We start from the raw sequence: 19,635 nt of genomic DNA on the forward strand, positions 1-19,635 counted from the left end.
GAGCAAATGCAGCAGAAAAATAACAGTGATTAAAGCTGCAAGCAGCAATGATCAGGCCCTCACACCTGCTTGCATGCTGGGTTGCACCACAGTCAAAGGGTTTTATTGCGGGTATGTAGATGTGTTCAGACCTGAATTCATACATTGCATGAAGGAGATAAACATCACTTCCTGTGTTCTCTATGTGGCGGCAGAGAACACCCACTAATTATACATCATGTCACTGTATATCAAGTGTAGACCACACTTTGTAAATGTCATGTGAATTGGACAATGTCTGTCACATAAGACTGAATTTACAGTGGTGCTACACAAGAGGGTCATTAATGCAGCAGCATATTTGGTGGAGGTTGACTGAAATGCATATGCTTTTTCATAAATATCAGATGTTGTCTGAAGGAGTTAAATATCACTTCCTGTGTCCACTATGTGGTGCTAGAGAACACCCAATATTTATACATCATGTTGCTGTATATTATGTGTAGACCACACCCCGTAAATTCCATGTAAATCGGATGATGTTTGTCATATACAGCTAACTTCCTGTTGTCATAAGGTGGCACTATGAGTCAATATTTACATGTAGATGTGTTCAGGCCAGGAGAAATTTGGCGAATAATGGTGAATATTAAAGTTTCATGGCAAATAAAACATTGCCATGGCAACAGCTTTTGACAAAAACTCAAAAGCTTCAACATTTGGCATCATCAGCATCTTACAATTTAGCTGTTGTCAGTGGGTGGCACTATGACTTCGACTCAATATTGGCATTTAGATGTGGTCAGACTTGGACTCTTATCAAGCATGAGAAATGTTTGTCATATAAGGCTGACTTCCTGTTGTCAGTAGGTGGCGCTATGACTATGACTCAATATTGATATGTAAATGTGTTCAGGTCTGGACTCTTATCGAGCATGAGAAATTTAGTGCAGGTTGGACGATGTACATTCAAGTTACAACAACTTCCTGCTTCAGTGCGAAATATCGAAGTTTGCCGCTTTGCCAAGGCAACGATGTTCAATGAAAACTCAAGATTTTCATAAATTTTCAAAGGTCTTTAAAGGACACTGACCAAATATGAAGCCAGTCGAGTTAAATTTCTAGGAGGAGTTTGTTAAAATACAATGGCTGCAAATTGCAAAAACTGTGCTAAAAGTAAATTCAAAATGGCTGACTTTCTGTTGAACTGAGGGTATGGTTCCAAGAGGCTTTTTCGTGTGTCTGGACATGATTAATGAGCCTACCAAATGTCGTTCATGTATGTCAAATTTAAAGGTGGGGGCTTTGACTGAAATATTCTAGGGGGTGCCCTCAAGTCATTGTGCCACACCCAAGTCCAAGAATCATATCAGACAACTAAATACACCCCTTCTGACGCGTGTGCCAAGTTTTGTGAGTTTTCAAGCACCTCTAGCCTCTCAAACACAGCTTCCTGTTTCATGGCAAATAATGCGTCACCATGGCAACAGCTTTTGATGAAAACTCAAAAGCTTCACCATTTAGCATCATCAATGTCTTACAACTTAGCTGACCAAGTTTTAGGTTGATCTGTTTAGCCTGCAAGGAGTAGTTAGTAAAAGTATGGGGCGCATAACTTTCTGTTGCCAGTAGGTGGCGCTATTACTTTGAATCAATATGGGCCTGTACATGTCTTCAGACCAGGACTCTTATCAAACAAGTGAAATTTGGGAAAGATCTAACCATGTGGAGTCAATGAAAAGTCACAAGTTTTTCAATATAGCATCATGTAGGTCTTGAGGCTTTTCTGACCAAATTTGAAGTGGATGCGTAACTTCATGTTACCAGTAGGTAGTGCTGTTAATATGAGTCAGTATTTACATGTAGTTGTGTTCAGATCGGGACCCTTATGAAGCATGAGAAATTTGGGGCAGATTGGACAATATATATTTGAGTTACAACAACTTCCTGTTTCATGGGGAAACATTAAAATTTGATACATCGCCATGGGCATTCGATGAAAACTCAAGGTTTTGATAACTTTTGATAACTTTTCATCATCAAGGTCTCTAGATGACACTGACCAAATTTGACGTCGCTCGGATTAAATATCTAGGAGGAATTTGTTAAAAAGTAACACCTGTAAACTGCAAAAACTGTGCAAAAATTCACAGTAAATTCAAAATGGCTGACTTCCTGTTGGACTTGGACGTATGGTTTTTTGTGCGTCTGCACAAGAAACATGTGCCTACCAAATTTCGTTCATCTATGTCATATTTCCGTGTGGGTTCTTTTAATTTGAAATGTTGCAGGGGGTGCCCTCAAGCCATTTTGCCACACCCATGAAATTAAATTTTCGAGCATGTTTAGCCTCTCAAAAATGCATTTCTTTTGGAAGAAGAAGAAGAAGAAGAATTCCTTCAGTTTCAATAGCCTTCGCACCGCTAGGTGTTCAGGCCCTAATAATTCCTTCAGGGACAATAGGGCCTTTGCATCATTCGGTGCTCGGGCCCTAATAATTCCTTCAGTTACAATAAGGCCTTCACACTGTTTAGTGATGGGGCCCTAATAATAATAATTTCTCAGTTTCAAAAGGGCCTTTGCACTGCTAGGTTCTCGGGCCCTAATAATTCCTTCAGTTCCAAGAGAGCCTTCACACCACTGGGGCCCTAATAATAATAAACAGGCACAAACTGAGATGGGTTCTGACCCCTTCGGGGTTTGAACCCCAATATCCCATTACAAACAAATAGCAGTTCTACATCTTTGAGGTTTGAACCCTAATTAAACTCAATGTTCTGGGCCTTGGGTTGGGTAGGGAATGGTTGTTGTGTTTTGATTGTTCACCTGTCTGTTTTTGTGATTGATTGTTTGTATTTTACTCTCTTTCTCTGTACATTATGGACTTATAAGCTACCTTATTTTCTATTTACAATATAAGACTAATGTTAGCTTAGTTTTGTTTATTTGAGGAGAATATGGTATATTCATGCTGACTAAAGAAATTATCACTTGTATTGCCTGTGTTCTGTGTTTCTGCTTTCTGAGAAAGAGTTGAATTAATTAAAGAACTGTAGAAACCTTTAAGATAAATTGTGAAGGGTTTTAATCAGTACAGTGATTTGCATTGAACTATGTTTAAGCAGTTCAACTAAATTGTGTGCAACCCTTTTTTTTACTGTTATTACATTTTTGTGCAGGAGGTGTGTCCACATAATCATGCAGAAACTGCTACTTTTTTGATTCTTGTAATAGAAGATAGAAAATATGTTTGGAAATCAAAAGACTCGGCATGTGGCCAAGAACTGTCATTAATAAGCTATTCATCCTGATCAACAATCCTTTAAAACATCACATATATGTTGTAATTTTGCATTACTTTTTTAAAATGCACTTTTGCTGTGGTGGACTGTAGTTTTGGACTGTTTTACAGTGTGCTCATGGAGGCTGTCTGATGGAACTGTGTATCCAGCTGAGTATCACCATGTTGGGAAAGCAGCTAATTCAGAACAACCTTTTTGAGATTGGATTACCGTAAGTATGCATGTATTTTACTTTCTTTTACACTTTTACACTTTATATTATGTATTTCATGTACTGCTATTGTCACTAAAGGATCATGGTACTCTACCCATCTGACACAGACATGATTGTGTCAATCGTAACTGCTGCAGGTGGTCAGGTGGTGTTTGGTTCAAAATAAATTACTTTAGATTGATTATATATCATTACGCATCACATTGCCATAAAGTACACTTGGCTTGAACATAAAATCTTCTTTGTCAAATTACTGTCCCTCTTTAAGTTAGGAACAAAGGCTCCAATATTAAACAAATGCTTTACATTCATCCCCATCTAGCCTGTGGGCACATGGGATATTGTTTGTTTCTTCTCTAATTATGTGCAAATTCAGACATTCCTACATATGTCACTTTAGCCATAATGAACAGAAAAACAGCCTTGTATCCCTTTTATTAATCAACATTATAGAGCAATTAAATTTGAAAAAAGGATACATAAATGTTTATTTCTCATAGAATGGAACTGGCTCATATATCATCACGTCCTAAATATGGCACATTGATACCATGGTAACAGTTGGTTGTGTATGGTGGGGAGATCATTGCCCCTGTTCAAAGATGCTCTCTAGTATCAACTCAATCAACTTGTAAAACAGTGGCCAGCATAGCCAGCTTAATCAATCCTAACCTATACCTGTCCAGCATTAGCAGGACAGCATGGCAAAATAACACTAGAAGAAAGACAAAAAAATATATGCATGCTTGTGTGTTCACATTTCCTCTACATATGTGCATGTGTTCCTCAGCAAACTGAAGAAGCTGATTCGCTTCATCCGGTCAAAACGAGGGGCTTTTCAAGAAGAAGAGAGACAGAAGAAGCTGCAGAGATATGAAACTGACCACTTCCTGGAGCCATTTGCTGGGTTAACACCTGAATATATGGAAATGAGTCAGTACCACACACATGAACATATCCGTGTCTACACACACACACTTTGTGTCCTCAGCGCTAGGAAAAAACAAGCAAAACACTCACAAGTATGATTTTACGTGGCCTTTAACCTTGTGTTGATTAAGATCATCTATAGACAAATATTTGGCTAACACCTAAGAGTGAATCAAAGGTTGTATGTTTCATTAGTCCTTCTGAGGCTAAATGATTATTCCTCAAATCACATTAATTTTTACATTGTTCACTGTTCAAGATTTTGTGGTCCTTTGTGGCATTTGCATCTTCATACAAGACTCTCATCTTCTTTAAGCACCACAAATCCTGCAAAGACATATCCATTGCAAACCTTCTGCTCACAATGACCTCCGGTCTCCACCACAGTGAATCCTTACTGGTGGTGCATTTCACGCACTGACTTATCACTTAGCATTACATTCATAAACTATGATGTTTGGAAACTCAACAGGTAATACAAATAAGTATCAGATTTGAATGTTGTAAAAACTTGTCAGACTTGTCAGTTAGTTGTATTGAATGGTCTTGTTACACAGGACCATCTGAGAAGTCATCCTTGGAAACTGTTTGGAAAAGGGCAGGCACTTTTAAAACATACTTGGCAGGTGACTGGATGAACCTTCTGTCTATCACCGTCTATCACCATCTTACCTTGCAAGGCCGCTGGATTCGCAGTATGAATGTTTTTGCTGCCATTAATGGGTTATTTTGTAAACACTGTTGGAGGAGTTGGAGCAAGGCAGTGATGCTGTGGATGAACCAGTATGATAAAATGGTGCATCCCTCATAGTTAGTTCTAATTCTGTGAGACCGCACAAGCCCCTGCCCCTCCCTCTTTGACTTCCCTTGTCACAGCCACCGCACACATGCAAATTGAACACCCTGCAGAGCAGCATGACTAGTAACAGCCAGGTAATGATAGTGTTTGCCCTAAGCCCCGGCATTGTTTGTTACTGTTGTGAAATTAAACCACTGTTAAAACATCTCAATACAACAGCCAGCCTGATAGCTGAAGGCTCTGCCTTCCATTCTACTTTTAAAGACTGTACGAACCACCAGTAAGCCTGCATTCTGGGAGCGCAGTGTTCTAGTGGGATAATACGGTACTATGAGCTCTCCAATATATGATGGTGCCTGACCATTAAGGGCTTTGTAAGTTAGGAGAAGGATTTTAAATTCTATTCTAGATTTTACAGGAAGCCAATGTAGCAAAGCTAAAATGGGAGAAACACATGCAGCTGCATTCTGGACCAGCTGGAGAGTCTTTAGAGACTTGTTAGGGCAGCCTGATAATAAGGAATTGCAATAATACAGCCTAGAAGTAACAAATGCGTGGACTAGTTTTTCTGCATCTTTTGGGGACAGGATGTGCCTGATTTTTGCGATACTACGTAACTGAAAAAAGGCGGTCCTTGAGATTTGATTTATGTGGGAGATAAAGGACATATCCTGATCAAAGATAACTCACAGATTCCATATGGTGGAGCTTTAGGCCAGGGTAATTCCATCTAGGGTAACCATATCATTAGATAATTTTTTTCTAAGGTCTTTAAGGCCAAGCACAATAACTTCAGTTTTATCCCAGTTTAGTAGTAGAAAATTGCAGGTCATCCAGGTCTTTATGTCGTTAAGGCATGCTTGGAGTTTGTTTATCTGATTGGTTTCATCAGGCTTCACTGATAAATATAATTGAGCATCATCTGCATAACAATGAAAATTTATGGAGTGTTTCCTAATAATATTACCTAAAGGAAGCATATACAAGGTGAATAGTATTGGTCCAAGTACAGAACCTTGTGGAACTCCGTGTCTCACTTTTGCCTTCATGGAGGATTCATCATTAACATGTACAAACTGAAATCGGTCTGATAAATAGGACTTAAACCAGCTTAATGCACTTCCTTTAATGCCAATTAAATGTTCCAGTCTCTGCAAAAGGATGTGATGGTCAATTGTGTTGAATGCAGCACTAAGATCTAACAGGACAAGTATGGAGACAAATCCTTTGTCCGATGCAGTAAGGAGGTCATTTGTGACTTTCACCAGTGCTGTCTCTGTGCTATGATGCGCTCTAAATCCTGACTGAAAATCCTCAAATAAACTATTGTTATGTAGAAAGTCACATAACTGATTAGAGACTGCTTTCTCAAGGATCTTAGAGAGAAATGGCAGGTTAGATATAGGTCTATAATTGGCTAAAATGCCTGAATCAAGAGTAGGCTTCTTAAGAAACGGTTTAATTACAGCTACTTTATAAGACTGTGGTCCATAGCCTGTTACTAAAGACAGATTGATCATATCTAGTAAAGAAGTGCTAACTAAGGGTAAGGCTTCCTTAAGCAACCTAGTTGGGATGGGGTCTAAGAGACAGGTTGATTGGTTATCATCATTGAAGTTAGTTCAGAAAAGTCAACTGGAGAAAAACAGTCTAAATATATGTCAGGATTTACAGCTGTTTATAAGGTGCCTGTGTTTGGGGAGAAATCGGTGCCTGTTGAGGGCAGGAGGTGGTGAATTTTGCCTCTAATAGTTAGAATTTTATCATTAAAGAAGTTCATAAAGTCATTACTACTGAGAGCTATAGGAATACATGGATCAATAGAGTTATGACTCTTTGTCAGCCTGGCCAAAGTGCTGAAAAGGAACCAAGGGCTGTTTTTATTCTCCTCTATTAATGAGTAATAGGCGGCTCTGGCATTACAGAGGGCCCTTCTATATGTTTTAAGACTATCTTGCCAGACTAAGTGAGATTCTTCCACACCAATCCTTTCAAATTTTCACGATGTTTGCTTTACTTTGCAGGTTTGGGAGTTATACCGTGGAGCTAACCTCTTATGTTTTATTATCTTCCTTTTTAAGGGGGCGATGGAGTCGAGGGTTATTCGTAATAAGCCTGCGGCACTATCAACAAGATTATCAATTTGGGAGGGACTAAAGACAAACAAGACATCTGACTGCACTCGGAGTTGACTTATATTGGTTTCATGACATCATTAGCAACAAGTGTGAACAATTTAGAGTTGTAGTGTGTAAGCTATGACATTTTTGCTGTAATGGTGTTAAACATCTGCCACCTGTAGTTACCATTCTGCATCAGAAGTGTATCACAATATAAAATGTGTTTTAGTGAATGAATAGTTTTAATTATTATCCTCTGAGGGGTTTCCACTCTGAGTCCTGTTCACCAATAAATTCAGACTCTTTCTAAGAGGTCAACCTGATGAACTTTTACTTCCTGAGTGTAAAAGTGTAGATTTAAATCTAATTCAGGTTGATTTTATTCTTAAAAAACTGCAGGATTTGTTCTGATGAGACACAGTTGACAGTTGATTGATTCTCTATTGATTGTAAAATTGATCAAAGTTTCTCTAGTTGGTTCCTCCACTCACTGTGCATGTGTGTGTGTTCATACTGCAGCAGCATTGTTGCTGTGCTGCCTGCTAATCAATGAGATGACTCAACAGACGTGTGATGTGAATTCATGTATTCAGTTATCAGTGCCCTTTTTTTCCACTTGAGCATCTGCCCCCCAAATGTCTGTGCATGGCCCTGTTCCACAACAACCCATAGTAGCATTTCAGAACGACCCATAGTAGCGTAATATGCCACTTTCTAAAACAGGAGCATAAAATGCTGCTTTCAAAAACCGTTACAAATGACTGTTAATAAGTAATTATGTTCTATGATGTGACAACATCAACATCATTAAGGTCTGGTTAGGTTTAGGGGCAAAAAACACTTGGTTAGGGTTAGGGAAAGATCATGGTTTAGGTTAAAGTTTTTACTTGAAACGTAGTTAGTACTTTCTTAAAGTTACGCAACCTTTGTCATCATGGCAACAGTAAACACCATGTTATAAAAGTTTTTAAAAACTTTTTGCCATCTGGCTAACCATCTAGCTATGCCCCCAACACGCCTCCATCTAATAAGGAAGTCACCTTATATTGACATCATCTGAACTGCATCACTTCCCCAGGTCATAATCACTACGGTTGCTAGATGCTGTAAACGTAACTATAGGTAATTTTTGCCAGCTGAATTTTAGACCCATACTGTCATTTTTCTTGTGAAGACAGCTGATTTTTAGGCAATCAGTATAAAAGTGCATTCACAACAAAAGTCAGCTTGTACAAACAGTGATCCGTGACAGTTAAGTGACCTGTGTTCATTCATATATCAGAGTTCAGCAATGCAGTGCAGCTCGCAGCAGGCCTTATCGAACATGACACACTCGGACACAATTTTTAAATTTCTACACTCTGATAAAACACACATACTCACTATCACAACAAAAATGAAAAACAACAAAGTGCTGCAAAATCCCAACTTGTTCTTACAGTATTTTACTGTAGAAATAGCAATATGAAAACAGACTGACATGTCTCTATAAACCACTACACACTGAGAAAACACAGCCAAATATTCAGGAAAACCTGAAATAAAAAACAAACAAAAAAACAGCCGCTTCATAAATTAAAACTGGCTCCCTGGTTTGTCTTGATGTGAGATGAGACTGTCCAAAACGTCATCAGTGTTACAGTATATCCATCAATAAAATCTCCAAAATTTCACAGAGCAGCCCACAAAGACCACTGTAACCTAATGAAACATCAGACACAGACAGCTACTTCTCAACATAGTGGGGTCCTTTTATTTTCCTAAATTGTTTGGTGACAGGAAGTAAATGTAAATGGCCTGTACTTGTATAGCACCTTTCTAGTCTTCCAACCACTCGAAGCGCTTTTTACACTACGAATCACATTCACCCATTCACACACATTCATACGCTGATGGCGGGGCTTACCGTCCCAACCTACCCATCAGAGGGAATCTAATCATTCACACACATATGGCACAGCAATTTGGGGTCCAGTATCTTGCCCAAGGACACTTCGACAGGGGCTGGGAATCGAACCACTGGTCTTGTGATTAGTGGACGACCCGCTCTACCTCCTGAGCCACAGCCACCCCTCATGCAACCACTAGGAGGTTGTATAGGAACATTATTCCCCTACAAACACTCTGACACTTAAAACATGATCTTCAAATCTTCACAAGATGACTGAAAATTGGACGCCTTTAAAACTTCAGCCTTAATTATTTTACTATAGAAATATCATTAAAAACACTGCAGCAACCTACAGGCTGACAGTCTTTGAACTCCAAAATTTAATTGGTGTTATATCCACAAGTAGGCAAGCAAAACGAGACAATATGCTTTTATTCCAGGATCAGACTACACAATATTTTTGTCTTTCACAATGGTCACCATGTTAGATTAGGCAATCATAGTGCCATAAATTCTTGCCATTTCTTGGTTGGGAGACTGGCGACACTACAAGTTTGACTCCAACCAATCATTATTCACGACCTTGTGTGAGGTCATAGATCACTGAGGAGGAGGGTTTAAAAAATTGTCAATCATGGCTACAAAAGCGCTATTTGTGATGCTGGCGGTCTTGTGTTCTGAAAAGAAAAAGAAAAGAAAGATCCGTTCCTGGGTCAAAGCTGTACAGCAGCTGTCTGGCTGAGCTGAGCCGCATTTTATGTTTCAGACAGCAGGGAAAGCAACAGCTCATCTCATCCTCTACAGGGTGATTCAGACAGGGAGACCTGCCGTCAGTCATCAGTGACTGGCTTCTTGATTTCTGAAAGCAAGAGAGCGGTTACTGATTAACTGATGACTGACGGCAGTTTTTCTTCCTGAATCAGCCTGTAGAGAAGATGGAGATGAGCTGCTGCTCTCCCCGCTGTCTGTGACACTCAATGCAGCTCAGCTTGGCCAGACAGCGGCTGGAGAACAGCTTTGACTTTCTGTGTCCGTGCGTATGTGCGCCAAAGAGCACTCTTTTATCCTATTGGTCAACATCAAGGAAAACATTGTGGGAAATGTTGAACTAGGCAGGAATATTGAAAAAATTCTGACATGCTAGACTTTTGCCACAGGGTGTCGTGGGCATCCTGCCACACGACTGTTCTGTCACATTACAAGCCTGTTCATTGCTCTCGTGTTCATAATCGGGTCAATGCTCGAAACAAAATCGTATCAAAGTCAAACTGACATTGTATAGACTGATCACAGCATTCGAGAAATTTGACGTCCTTTCCCCTCAAGGGTCATGTGAAGCGATGTCCATTTCTGATGACAGTTGCAGCTGATCACAGCTGGATCAGCTGTCAGTTGGCTTTAACAGCCGTAGCAACTACTGGCAGAATGTGTTTATATTATTTATTAATTATTTGCATCTGTATTTACTGATATTGTAGTTGTGAATTCATTACTTAATAGCCCAGAATATGATTAGGGTGTCTTTTGAACACTGGAAATGTTTTATTTGGCTAAATGTTTGAGGGAAAATGGTGTAAGAAACCCAGTGCCCCCTTTTATTTTGCTATCCTGGAATGTCTCTGAAAGCCCCCCAAAAAAGGTCTGGGGTTAATCAATGATAACCCTTAATCTCAGGATGTGGATATATATTCAACTTTGGGTTTGGAATTACTTCAAAGGTAAACTGTAAGTCCTTTTCTCAATGTTAAAGTGTCAGTCTGACACTTCACAGAAGCAACACTCCTCTCACTCTACCTCCAAAGACCCCCAATTGTATTTAAATGTGGCATTAATGACAGACTAAAAGCAATCACACTCTTTCATCAACTCCTCAAGTCGCAAAAAAAAAAAAAAATAAATACTAGATTAAAAGACTTTTCCTTGAAAAAAAAAGACTGTGTTACCACAACCTCATCATCCTATTTTGATGAGTTGGGACAATCTTATCACTGTCCTGTCTATCTATCTCAAATTGTCTTTCTCTCCCCTCCCTCTGTGACACAAATACATACACACACACACACAAACACACACTAACTTTGCCCTTATTCTCGAAGTCAAAATCTGATTCAATATGTATTGAAAGCGTAATTACCTTAAAAGTTAAAAATTGTTAATCAGGAGAAAATGCACATCAAAAGGATCCAGTTCTCGAGTCTCTATGAAGAAAATTGATCAAGTTGATATTAATGTGAATATTGATGTCTCAGTATCATGTAAGGAGGGTGCCCTCCAGAGGACACCCTTAGAATAAATTTTATGAAATATTAGGCATATGCATTTAACTTCAAATTACTGCTAAATTTTGTGTGAAGGATTATTCTAGATAAATTGTTATGAGTAAAACCACATATCCATAGGGTCTAGCAGAAATGCAATTTTGAGTATACATAACATATATGCTTATATATGTGCATTATTTGATTTATTTGACTTGTTTAATCATAAGCCTTGGTCCTATTATATGTGATAGTTAAAGATATGTCTAACCCTGCATGCCTTGATATTAATAGTGAGAACTAGTTAGGACTGTAAGGAGAATTTTTGGTATGATTTGAGTCAAGGGAGTTTTGAAATACTGATTGCAGTACACATATATTATCTGAATGAGTGTAACCATGATTTCTATGCAATTTATGTTTAAATGTGAATGACCATGGTGAAACTAGGAATCTGTAATTTTAAATTAAATCTCGAGTAAGTCATCAGTTAGTGAATCAAACCAGAGGGGTTCATGTGTTCTCTCTCAGACAAAGAACTTTTTGGTTGTGTGGGAGAATGTGTATCTCCACCCTAAAACACGCCCATGCTTGAGGCCAAAATAAAAACAGCATGATGGCCTCCACCTGCTTTGTTCTTCTTCCTCCCCGCCAGGGGATTTGCCCTCTCAGTGGCAAAACCCATGGCGGGGGGGTGTTCATTTACATCAATAACAGATGGTGCAGGAAGGCATACAGGATTTATTCACACTGTTCCCCAGACATTGAGCTTTTGACAGTTAAATGCCATCCCTTTTATCTTCCAAGGGAGTTTTCTGTCATAGCCATAACTGCCGTTTACATACCTCTGGATGCAGACACAAAGGTGGCCTTAAACATCCTCTACAGCTCCATAAATGATCAGCAAACCACTCACCCTGAGGGAGTATTCATTGTTGCTTTGGACTTTAACCAGGCAAACATGAAGAAAATTCTCCCTCACTTTTACCAATGTGGACTTTGCGACAAGGGGGGCCAACTTACTGGATCATGCTTATACCAACATTGAAGGAGCATTCAAAACAGTACGCCATCCCCACCTTGGCTCATCTGACCACATCGCTGTGATGCTTACACCAGCATATAGACCACTGCTTACCAGAACAGAGCCTCTTCAAAACAGGTAAGGGTCTGGCAGGAGGGAGCCATGTCAGCACTACAGGACTGATTTGACTGTACTGACTGGTCTGTCTTCAGAGAGGCTGCCACCAAAGATCAGATCACAGATGTCGGTGAGTATGCAGAGGCTGTCTCAGGCTACATTCAAAAATGTATGGGGGATGTCAGTGTCACAAAAACCATCACAGCCAGCCCGGGCAAATCAGAAACCATGGATGACCACTGAGGTTCAAGCCCGGCTGAAAGCAAGAAATTCAGCTTTTAAATCTGGCCATACAACTGCCTTTAGGTCTGAGAGAGTCAATCTGAATAAGGCCATCAGAATGGCAAAAAGAGCCCATGGACAAAAGATTCAGAGTCATTTTCAAGACCAGAGAGACACTAAGAGATTGTGGCAGGGTATCCAATCTGTTAGAGATTACAGGTCTGCCCCTCAGGACTGTGATGATAGCACTGACTTCCTAAACTGTCTAAATAATTATTTGGGCGGGTTTGAAGCACTTAACAAAACACCAGCAGTGAAAGCCACTCCACACCACAACAACCAGGTGCTACATCTGGACCCAGCTGATGTCCAACAGACCCTGAGGAAGATCAACCCATGGAAAGCTGCAGGTCCTGACATGATACCAGGGTGCGTGCTCAAGGGGTGCACGGATCAGCTGACTCATATCCTAACAGACATATTTAACATCTCTCTGAGTCAAGCAGCTGTACCATCATGCTTCAAAAGCTCAGCCATCATCCCAGTTCCAAAAAGCCCACAGTTACTAGTCTAAATGACTACTGACCGGTAGCACTCACTCCCATAATAATGAAGTGCTATGAAAGACTAGTCAAGGATCATATCACATCTGTCCTTCCCCCCTCACTCGACCCACTTCAATTTGCCTACCACCTTAATCGTTCCACTGAGGATGCTATATCCACTGCACTTCATCTGAGCCTGGAACACTTTGAGAAAAAGAACACACGTGTATGGATGTTGTTTGACGATTTTAGCTCGGCATTCAATACCATAATCCCCCAGCATCTGGTGAAAAACTGGGCCCACTTGGGCTAAATTCTCCACTGTGCAATTGGATCTTGAACTCTCTCTCAGACAGGCCTCAATTTGTGCAAAGTGGAGTACGAATCACATCATTAAGTACGCGGATGACACAACAGTGGTGGGCCTGATCCAGAACAACCAGGAGAACACTTACAGAGAAGAGGTTAAGCTCTTTGCAGACTGGTGCAGGAACAACAACCTTGTACTGAACATCAAAAAAACCAAGGAGATGGTGATTGACTTTAGGAGGAAACGGCCCATGCATACCCCGATCCTCATCAATGGAACTGCTGTGGAGGCTGTACTGAACACTGAGTTCCTGGGGGTTCATGCGGCCAATTACCTGTCCTGGTCCCTGCACACCTCCTCTCTGGTGAAAAAAGCTCACCAGCATCTACATTTCCTGTGGAGGCTGAAGGGGGCTTATCTCAATCCATCCATCCTCACCACCTTCTACAGTGGCACCACTGAGAGTGTTTTGACCCGTGGTATCTGTCTCTGGCATGAAAACTCTAACACCTCAGACAGAAAGGCCCTGAGGAGAGTGGTGAGGACAGCAGGGAGGACTATTAGGGTCACACTGTCACCTATACAGGCCCAAAAACACCTACTGGCTCAAGCGACCAGCATCCTGAGAGACTCTACTCACCCCTGCAACAGGCTGTTCTCTCTCTTGCCTTCAGGCAAGAGGTATAGCAGCCTGCGTAGCAGCACTGTCAGGTTCAGTAAAAGTTTCTACCCGGCTGCTATCAGACTGCTCAACAAAATAACACACCGCTGGCTGTGCTTTTGTGTTTTTTGTCTTTTTCTCTCATCAATAGCCCTGTTTTTTTTAAATCTGTGTTTTTAATGGTACCATGCTTGTAATTTCGTTCTGCTTTGCATCACTGATGTTTTCCTGAATGACAATAAAAGGATCTTGAATCTCCCATCAAGGAGAGGCACATCACATCTCTAAGGACTTCCACCATCTCAACTTTCTCATATCCAGTGGTCTCCTGAGTTTAATTTTCTCCTTTTTCTTTACATCAAGCTACATACAGTATTGTAAGTCCAAACAAAGTTATTTTAGTAAGAAATTTAGTCAGTCAAGGAGACTTCAAAGTAAACGACCTGCTCTTCCACGGACCAAGACATCTTCAAGATGCTGTTCCCAGAGACAACCAAATCAACTTGTTTTTGTCTTCCCCATCTAACACTTCAACCCTGTGGTGATTCGACGAATCACCTGAAGAAAACTGTTAACCCAACTCTGTCTTACAGCTCCTGCAACACTCATGAGTGGAAAACATTCGCTGGGAAGCTGCAGCTTAAAAGCTGATCTCTCAGCTACAAAGCTGACTAACACACTGTCCTGGACACACGAGACAACCACTGAGTCATCACTGGTTCATCTGAGGACAATGCTACAACAAAAGTAGGATAAACAAACCTCAAAGAGTTGGTGTTGTTTAAACTGAAATTCTACAGTTAGCTACATTTTTAAAAAAATTTAACTTCTATTTCTCTCTCAACCCAACCGGTCAAAGCGGATGGCCGCACATTTAGAGTTGGGTTCTGCTTGAGGTTTCTACCCAATAAAGGGGAGTATTTCCTTACCACTGTCGCCAAGTGCTTGCTCATGGGGGAATTGTTGGGTCTCTGTAAATTAAAGAGTACAGTCGAGACCTGCTCTATGTGAAAGTACCCTGAGATGACTTCTTGTGATTTGGCGCGATATAAATAAAATTGAACTGAATTGAGTTGAAAGTTGATTAGTCAGATTACCTATTTTTCCAGTGGGTTTTTCCAGTGAAAAAATGATATAATTATCATTATCATTATAAATAATAATAATAATATGTTTCTTGGTGTGAGTGTGTATGTAAGCACAGAGGAGCTATCAGGGAGAGTCATTATAAGCGCAAGGAAAAGGATAATAAAAAATTAATAATGGTGATAATAATAACAACAAGTAAATAAATAAATAGGGAGAGGAACTGAAAAGGAACAAAGAAAGGAAAAAAGAGAAATTTTAGAATTAAAAAAATAATTACATTGAATTTTCTTGGCAGGGGTGACTGGTGATGTCCCAGATACAACCACTTTATGACTTTCCTATTCACTCATCTCCCCCTCCTGTCTGTCAAACCGCACCCCGCCCGTGGGGGCGCCCCGGCCTGCCACCCCTCAAGGCAAAGCAAGGAAAGTGGGAAGAAAAGTGATACGGAGGGGAGGAAAAGGGAGAGAGGGAAAGAAGGAAAACAAAGAAAACAGGGGAAAAGAAAAAGGGAAAAGAAAAGATCTCCCAGGTAGAGCCAATTTATCCTATTTTCTTTGTGTGTTTACTGTTTGGTCTTTGCTTTGCTTTTCTTCTGAATTTAAGTTTGGATTTTTGCTTATTGCTGCGTTGGGCTGGGGTTTCCCCTTAGCTGCCTCCAAGCCCTGGGGACAAAGCTGACTGTTGGAGGAAGCACCCTGCCACCCCGCGCACTCACTCTGAACAGAGAGCCTGTTACTGTGGGGAAAAAGATTTTTTTCTCTTCCCCTTTCTTCTCTTTTCCTCCATCCCCTCCCATCCCCTCGCCCCCCAAAGGACAGCAGACCAGGGCACCCCAGCGAGGAAGAAAAAAATTATGTTGATATGTTGATCATAATTAACACAGATCTTCTATTTTCAACCAGATGGTGAATCAGAAAACAATAAAATATAAGACTTGGGAGTAATACACTTGTAAAATACAGTTGAATCTGCTATTTGTCCACTCTGGTATGAAACTGCAGTGATATAGCCCATCAGACCAGTCCAATCAATGACTGTTTTCCAATAATGAGGTGTGTTGGCTGGTAAAAGAACTCAGGAAGGCTAGTCTCATGTATCTTCACACATGGCTCCTTAGAGATCCTCCCTTGCTCCTCAGAGCAGAAATAAGCGCCTCATGATGGTGGACCAGAATGACTTCTGGGTCAAACAAGGAGTAAGGATCGAGGAGCAGTCTGATAGGGAAATCGAAAGTTATTCATAGGGTGCAGGTGCAGGTGTTTTCGCACATCATATGCCACTGATAGAGCAGGTACTACTGATACCTGCAGAGCAGGTTGTCCACTAATCAGGAGGTCAGAGGTTTGACTCCTGTCCACATCTCAAAGTGTCCTTGGGCAACATAGTCAACCCAAAATTGCTCCTGATAGTTGTGTGAGCACCATGCATAGTAGCTTGTGTGCGTGAATGTGAGTGAAATGGAGAAACACTGTAAAGTGCTTTGGATAAAAGTGCCATATAAAATGCCGGCCATTTACCATTTAGGATAAGAATATGAATATGTTCTTGTATGAGGCCCATTGTGTTCTTTCAGATAAGTTAGACTTAAGCCAAAATAAGGCCAAAGTCACATCTATTACTGAGATCCAGTAATAGAAGCACAGCAGAAGAATCCAAATCTATAGCAAGTAGAAAATCATTGACCACTTTTGTAAAAGCAGTTTTAGTCAAGTGACAAGCCCTGAACGAAGATTAAATCAGTTGAAATAGATTATTGTTTGATGGGTCGAAAGTTGCTGACACTATACTTAAAAAAACCCTCCTATGGGGGGTGGTTGTGTGTCTTCTCCGAGTTCGGATCCCCTACCAGAGGCCTGGGAGTTTGAGGGTTCTGCGCAGTATCTTAGCTGTTCCTAGGACTGCGCTCTTCTGGACAGAGACCTCAGATGTTGTACCTGGAATCTGCTGGAGCCACTCCCCTAGTTTGTGGGTCACAGCCCCAAGTGCTCCCATTAACAATCACACCACTGTTGCCTTTACTCCCCACATCTTTTCTAGCTCCTCTTTTAGCCCTTGGTATTTTTTGAACTTCTCATGTTCCTTCTCCCTGATGTTGTTGTCGCGTGGGATCGCTACATCTATCACCACTGCCTTCTTCTGTCATTTGTCGATCAACACGATGTCCGGTTGATTAGCCATCACCAGTTTGTCAGTCTGGATCTGGAAGTCCCACAGGATCTTAGCTCAGTCATTCTCAACCACCTTAGGAGGTGTCTTCCATTCTGACCTTGGGATTTCTGGCCCATACTCAGTGCAGACTATGCCAGCCACTTGGTTATGGTGTTCCATGTACACTGTTCCTGCCTGCATTTTACACCCTGCTATTATGTGCTGAACTGTCTCAGGAGTATCTTTGCACAGCCTGCACCTAGAGTCCTGTCTGGCTTGGTAGATCCCTGCCTCTATTGATCTTGTACTAAGTGCCTGTTCTTGTGCTGCTGTGCTGTCTTTCAGTCCGACCTTGTATTGCTGGATCTTGGTTGTTTCGTCCTGGACAGTGGCTCTGACGCTCACCAGTCCTCGGCCTGCCTCGTTCCTTCAGCTGTCCTGAACATCTGCAATGCGGCCTTCTGGTAGTTCAACCCCCGCAGTTCTGATCATCTTCCCTCTTTTTGATACCATCCGACCACACTTATCACATCAGAATGAAAGGTCTCTTTGTTTCTTAGAGTCTTGAAACATGCGGTCAGCTGGTGAGACCCAACACAAGAAGGTCCTTGGTTTGAACCCTGGCCATTCCAGGTCCTTTCTGTGCAGCTTTTGCATGTTCTCTCCATGTTTGCATGGGTTTCCGCTGGGTGCTCCGGTTTCCATCAAAGACACGTATGTTAGGGTTAATACTCCTGTCAGTGCCCCTAACCAAGGCACTAGCAAAGGAACTTGCGCTGGTCCCCGGGCACTGCACTGTGGCTGCCCACTGCTCCTAGTTTGTTTGTGTTTATAGGATGGGTCAAATGCAGAGGATCAATTTCACCATGGGGATCTATAAAGTACTTCTTTTTCTTCTTGATCTACACATCAAAGGTTTGTTCAAGTAACTCAACTTGCAGCCAGTGTTCCCTTGTTATAAAAATGGCTGTGCCTCAAGTTTCCAGCAGAAACTAAGTTAGCTGGCATCAGAACTAAGTTAAAATGTGAGACATCAAATTGTTATTCTAAGCAAATAGGGGCTTTCTCAGTGTCAAATCATGGCTAGACTAAAGGTTTCTAAGGAGGTAGTGCATGGAGGCAGACCAAAAGTGACAACACCATCAAATCAATATGTCAAGCTTAGCTCCCTGATAGATCAACTTCATCACAGATACAGTATATGCTAAATAAAGAATGCAAGACTCCTATCAGCAAAAGTACTGTCAAATGCCTATGTAAAAAAAAGCACACATTCTCATCGCAAATTTGATGTACACATTGTCTATACATCTGGCCACATCTCTGAACTGGAGAACACTGATTTCCAGTACATTTGACCTTACCACTAAAGCAACATACAGTATATTTTCATCAGTCTAGGCTGGATTTAATCACAAATATAAGACTGATTTAGTAATGATTCTCTTCTAATATCTTCTTCTGTCTTGTTGTGTGTCCAGTCATTCAGTTTGGTTTTGTCACATTATTCGTGGCATCCTTCCCTCTGGCTCCACTCTTTGCCCTGCTGAACAACATCATTGAAATACGACTTGATGCCAAGAAATTTGTGACTGAACTGCGAAGACCAGTGGCAGCTAGAGCCAAAGACATTGGTGGGTTATATTCAAAGTAGCTCTAGTAAAAAGGCATAAATGCATGAATGTATCCGATAGAAGAAGGAATACAGTTGGACTTTGGTGAAATCTTGTAAATGCTCCTGTAAACAAATTACTTTCAACCAACCAGCTACAAGTAATCATTTTCATTATCTTCACCGTGCAGGCAATAAATCATTCTTATAACTTATTTTTGTTATGTCTACAGGTATATGGTACAACATCCTAAGAGGGGTAGCAAAAGTGGCTGTCATCATTAATGTAAGTAAAATATGAATGTATTAATTTATGCTAATGTCTGTGCTTGAAAGTACAGGTATTCAAACTTTTTGGGGGGCTCTGTATTCCAGCACATTTGATTTCAAATAATGCAGTGACAAGCAGAT

The 19,635-nt window shown here is 40.8% G+C and overlaps 1 protein-coding gene across 2 annotated transcripts in view; it reads left to right on the forward strand.

Annotated features, from left to right (window-relative positions):
* Positions 1-19,635, forward strand: part of LOC122985498 (anoctamin-1-like) — a 153,603-nt gene that overhangs the window by 118,691 nt on the left and 15,277 nt on the right. For both annotated transcript variants that reach the window (XM_044356209.1, XM_044356210.1), the window contains 4 exons: positions 3,392-3,492; positions 4,286-4,428; positions 19,094-19,246; positions 19,458-19,510. In XM_044356209.1, coding sequence (XP_044212144.1) covers positions 3,392-3,492; positions 4,286-4,428; positions 19,094-19,246; positions 19,458-19,510 — 450 coding nt within the window. The remainder of the gene's footprint in view (positions 1-3,391; positions 3,493-4,285; positions 4,429-19,093; positions 19,247-19,457; positions 19,511-19,635) is intronic.

This window comes from Thunnus albacares, chromosome 7 (genome assembly GCF_914725855.1).
Source record: "Thunnus albacares chromosome 7, fThuAlb1.1, whole genome shotgun sequence".
In the NCBI taxonomy this organism is placed as follows: domain Eukaryota; kingdom Metazoa; phylum Chordata; class Actinopteri; order Scombriformes; family Scombridae; genus Thunnus; species Thunnus albacares.